Consider the following 6,086-nt stretch of genomic DNA (forward strand, 5'->3'; position numbering starts at 1 on the left):
TAATAAAAAAAATAATATTAAAATATCTATAAAAGATATGTAAATATTATGTAAATGTAGATATAGATTAATTGGAATTTATATAAATTTGATGAAAGATGTTTTTGTGAGTTTTGACTAAATATTATAAAAAAAAATGTATTATAAAGACTCCATTTGGAGTGCTCTAATATGAGAAAAAATGAATATGATGCAATATGAGAAAATGACTAAACAAATAATTATTTTTTAAGACCATGTGTTTTTTCCCAATACTTGTTTGGATCCTGTGTTTTGACAAATTACTTTTTGGACCCTATGTTTTGTAAAACAGTTAAAATAGAACCCTAAACTCAATTTTGATGAAGAAAAAATTGAATATAACAACACCGTTTTTAAGCAGAATAGTTTTATTTTTGTTATGAATTGTTAATTTGGTAAATTATTTGTGATTTTAGTTGAAAAAATATTGATCAAAATCGAGTTTAAGGTTCTATTTTAACCATTTTACAAAACATAAGGTCCAAAAAATAATTTGTCAAAACACAAAGTCCAAACAAGTAATGGAAAAAAACACAGAGTCCAAAAAAGTATAAACCCATTTTTTAATTATGAATTGGGACATTTTTTATAAAATATTTCTTTTTATATATAATAATAGTCATTTTGATTGGTAAATTTCATTGAAAATGCTATAAATTAGGCATAATCAAGCTAGCCAAAGATGTTCATGGCCCATAGATTAGAGAGAGTCATTTTTGGAAGAGCATTACTACACAATTGAGCTCACTAGTTCAATCAGAATATTAAATTTGAACAAATGCCACCATAGTAAGAAGCATCTATAGAGTTATGCCTAAACAATCTAATAATAGTATTAAGGCAATCATACTCAACAATCTAATAGCATCAATATTGATTTTGATATAACCATTAGGATGAACGCCCAATTTAGAGTTGGTTTGACATTGTTTTTTGTTTTCAGAAATGAGAACAGAAAACAGTTTTTGTAGTTTTAAAAAAATAAAGTGTTTTGTTAATGTTTTCTAAAAATAATTTTTTAGTTTTATTTATTTTTAAAAAATCTTAGATAAAAAATTAATAAATATATTTACAAAGACATTTTTTTTTTTAAGTTTGTAATAATAATGAGATAAAGTAATGTGAGACAAAAAATTATGAAAAATAAGGAGAGAGAAAGTAATGACAGAAATTTTGAGGAAGAGATGGGAAAAAAAGAGCGAAAGTGATAAGAGAGAAAATGACGAGATAGAAAAATGATGATATATGAAATGATGAGAGATAAAATAATGAGATAATGAGTAATGAGAGAGAAAATAAGGAAATCAAAAGTAATGAGAGAAAAAGTGATGTTAAAGAAAGTAAGGAGAGAAAATATGAAAATAGATAAATTAATGAGAGAAAAAATGATGTGAGATAATAATAATAATAATTAAAAATGTTACGTGAGAAAAAAAATTAGGAACAACTAAAAACAACTTTTTGTTGTTCTCAAAATTTTCTCTTTTTTGTAATTTTGTTTTTAAAAATTGTTTTATGAAAATAATGTCAAACACCCCTACTTTTTATCAGGAAAACAATTTTTAGGTTTTAAAATATGCATCATACTATATTGTATGTTAAATTTGGCACAACTTTTAGTATGTGTCAAATTTTGCACATTATTGAAACAACTGTTTTGAAAAGTGAGATATATTTTAACAATGCATTCCATTGAAAATGCTCTTATAGAATGATGTATTAAAAGTTCTACCAAATTTGGGTCAACAATAAATGTTCACTTTTATATTTACTTTTTTTTGTTTTTTTTATATCTTATTTATTATTGGCATTAAATGTTCATGTTTTATTTATTTTTTTGTTATTACTTATTATTTTATTATTAATTTTTATTTCTTATTTATTATTATTACTAGATGTAGATATTTTTACATCACTATATATATATACTAGGTAGAAATAACGTACAAGACACATTTGCTTAGTTTTAAAATTGGAAACATTGTCTATAGTTTTAATAAAAAATTGTTCATTATTTTTAAATATATATATAATATAATAAATTATAGTTTATAATATATATAAATATTTATATCAATAATCTCTATATATATGATATCTAAACACAACGTTGACATAGATATATATATTTACATGACATATATATAAAATACAATAATATTTAAACAAAAATTAATAATAGAAAAAGTCATAGTGTAGACAGAAGTATACACGCATAAATTATTTTTAGTTTCTAATGTATCTCACAATATCATTTTGTGAATTTGATGAAGAAAAATAGTTCCAATCAATTGATAAAAAATAAACTATCACACAAATTTATAAGATAAAAAAAAATTATATGTATGTCTTTATTATTTTTAAATAAATATGATTTAATTATTTAAATTATCATAAAATATTTTTAAAATATTATATTCTAATTAATTTATTTATTTATTTTTGTTTAAGTTTATATTAATTCTAGTTTTTGAATTTAGTAATGACAACAAAAAAAAATTATATATTATATGTTTAATATAATATTAAATTTAAGTTTAATTAAATTTTATTTAAGTTATAAAATATATGATTTTATTATTTTTAAATAATTATTATTATAAAATATCTCAAAAATATATTATTTTAATTTTTTTAATTAATTAATTTTATTTTATTTAAGTTTAAATCATATTTACAATTTACGGTAAATATAAAAATATTTTATTAAAATTAACTTAAAAAAATAATAAACTATTAAAACTAAAAAAATTTATTATGTATTTACTTTTTGGGTATTTCTTTTTTTTTTTATATCCGACACACTATCAGTCTAAAAAATAATTTTATATATATTATATCACGTATGAGGCTGACACACTTTTTTTTCTTTCTATTAAATTATAATTTTTTTTCCTAAAGTCTCAGCACATCTAAAAACTAATGCAGTTGGTTCAAGATATATGACCACAATATTTGACTCAACCAAAAAAAAAATCATTAAGTTCTGTGTTTTTTTAGTTATTTTTAATCCAATATTTTTTTTAAAAACATAGAACTTATTGAATTTTTGTTGTTGAGCAAATCAAATAATAGATTAATTTTGGTAGATTTTCTCAAATAAATAATCACGTAAAACAAAAATAGTGATTTTTAATTTATTATTTTAACAAAATTTAAATTTATTATATTTCACAAATTAAAATATAAAAGATAATAACTTTTTTTAACCACAGTAGAATTCTCCACGTGTCTTTTGAATAGAGCACACACAGTAAACTAGAGCAGTGGTTTGAGTCAAATATTGTGGTCATATATCTTGAACTAACTGCATTAGTTTTTAGGCTATTAGATGTGCTGAGACTTTAGAAAAAAAATTATAATTTAATAAAAAGAAAAAAAGTATGTCAGTCTCATATGTGATATAATATATATAAAAATATTTTTAGACTGATAGTGTGTCAAATATAAAAAAAAAATTAAACTATTTGTGCGGGCATTCCGTACGCCCGCACAGAAGAAATATCTTTTTTTTTTTTAGGGAATTTACTTATTTGGTAACCTATGTTTTTTTTCAGTAATTAAATTTAAATTTGGAACTTACATAATTGACAACAGTTTGATTAAATTGGTAAAATTTTATTAATTAAATTTGAGTTTAGGGTACCAAATATGTACGATTTTAAAATACAGAGTATCATATGAACATTATTGAAAACAGAGGGTACCAAAATGATACTTTGCAAAAATACAGGATACCAAATGATTATCTACTCTATTTTTTATATAGAAGAGATATGTGTCTTGGAGTACAATAAAAAAAGATGTGTCCAATATTGTCATTTATTAACTTTTTGCATTAAATTTAACATTATTTTTGCATCTTTATTAGGAGATAATGTTAACTCATATAGAAACTTTATATTCCAAAAGAATGATAAATGTTTTTCTCTTAAAAAAAAAATTGACTGGTCTTCTATCTCTAAATTATACCTTTTTTTTATTATTATTTTACCACTCAAACTCGAATAAATGATTTATTTTTTTAAATATATATTCATAATTTATTAAGTTTTAAGTGTTTGAATAGAGAAAAGACTTTTTATCAAGACAAGATTTTTGTTCCACATACATACATGTCACTTGTTGTAAGTTTGATTTAAAATAATAATCGATTTTATAGGTGAATTTTGATGAAATTTGATTGGATGATAATTTATTAACTTGGTCCCACTCCCACGTGTCATCATATCATGTTAAAAGAAAAAAAAAAGAAAAAATTAATTGCACTAAAAGTCAAATCAATGAATCTTATTTATTTTTAAAGACCACATCTTATCCACACACATCTTTTTATTTTATTATATTATTTTCTCCCAAAAAAAGAAAATACAAAAATAATAGACATGCATAAAAGACACTATCGTCACCTAGATCTAATACCAGTGTCTTTCGCCGCGTACACGTAGGTGAGGGCATTTCCGTCATTACACACTCAACACGTAATCCGCACATCTCCACCGTCCAAAATTATATAAATAATATTTTTTGTTTGAAATCCGCTTTCCCTGCCTATAAATTAGAACGTTCTAGCTCCATACCCATTCATCGAAAAACACAGCGAGTAATCAAATCATTTCTTGAGAAAATTTTCTAAACATGTCTGGAATCATGAACAAGATCAGTGAAACCCTCCACATGGGAGGAGGCCACAAGCCTGAGGATCAGCACAAGGGCGAGCACAAGGGCGAACACCACGGCGAGCACAAGCCGGAGCACTACGGCGACCACAAGCCGGAGCACCACGGCGAGCACAAAGGCGAGCACAAGGAAGGAGTGTTGGAGAAGATCAAGGACAAGATCCACGGTGAAGGAGGCCACGAAGACAAGGGCGAGAAGAAGAAGAAGAAGAAGGAGAAGAAGAAAGACGGTCACGGCCATGGCCATGACAGCAGCAGCAGCGACAGCGATTAGATTCAATGTAAATATGAAGATCATGATATAGGTATACCTTCTTGCTCTTGTTCTTCTTTGTTTTCAATTTTTTTTTCATTTTTGACTCGATCTAAAATTTTTTGTGATGATTTTCCAATGAAAAGCTCGGATGTCATGGAGTTTTTGGTACTTGATGATACAACATTTTTGCTAATAATTATTTATAAAATTATTATCATAAACTTTATGATATTTTTATGAAACTTGAGTATCGATCATGATAGATCTGTTTTTTTAATTACTTTTTCTTTATTATACTGTTCTGATCTAAATATCTGTGATATTTTTCAATTTCATCACATGGATTTACGGAATATGTTAATTTTCTAAATTTTATGATTATGATATTTTTCTAAAATTTGAGTATTCAAAGTGATGTGCACAAACTTAGTTGACTCTGACAGTGAGATATTTGATAATTTTTTGGAACCGTTAAAATTATTATTTCTTTTTTTGATATAATTCTAGTAAAATAAAAAAAAAGGGAGTAATTTGTAATTTGATTTGGTTCCGAGGACTAATTAGTAAATTTGGTGTAAAATGCAGGTATTTCGGGTAGCGGTGTGGAGACAAGGAAGCTGGGTTTGTTTGGCCTTGTTATGTGAAGTTTGGAGAAAATAAATCATAAGAAAAAGAAAAGAAAAAAAATGTAATGAAAATGAAATGAAAAGAAGTGGTTGTGTCGTGATCTGACTATAGTACGTCGTCGTTTTGTGTGTTTAATGGTGCTTTGAATAATATTGTCATGTAATAATGGTATTAATATTATTGATATGATATGAAATGATATTGTAGGGTAGAGTTTTCATATATTGTCCGTGAATCGTGATGATATTTATTTATGGAATGAAATTTTTATTTGTGGTCATAACCATATCCACCCACTTTAATTTTTCTGTCGTTTTCTTCTTTCATTAATATTTTTCCTCATATATTAGAAATTATAACAATAAATATTTATTGAAGTATAATGTCCGACATGTTTAAGCATAAGAATATTAAGCTATTAATAAGAACATAATTAATTCTATTAATTACTAATTTGGTTTTAGATAAAACTTTACCATTATATTTTGGCGAATTGACGAAAA

General features: G+C 24.5%; 1 protein-coding gene across 1 annotated transcript; it reads left to right on the forward strand.

Moving 5' to 3' along the window:
* Positions 1-4,584: 4,584 nt before the first annotated feature.
* LOC133824658 (protein SRC1) lies at positions 4,585-5,866 on the forward strand. The gene is made up of 2 exons (XM_062257621.1): positions 4,585-5,005; positions 5,542-5,866. The coding sequence occupies exon 1, from the start codon at positions 4,660-4,662 to the stop codon at positions 4,972-4,974; it is 315 nt and encodes a 104-aa protein (XP_062113605.1). The 5' UTR covers positions 4,585-4,659; the 3' UTR covers positions 4,975-5,005; positions 5,542-5,866.
* Positions 5,867-6,086: the final 220 nt, after the last annotated feature.

Source organism: Humulus lupulus, chromosome 3 (genome assembly GCF_963169125.1).
Source record: "Humulus lupulus chromosome 3, drHumLupu1.1, whole genome shotgun sequence".
Lineage (NCBI taxonomy): Eukaryota > Viridiplantae > Streptophyta > Magnoliopsida > Rosales > Cannabaceae > Humulus > Humulus lupulus.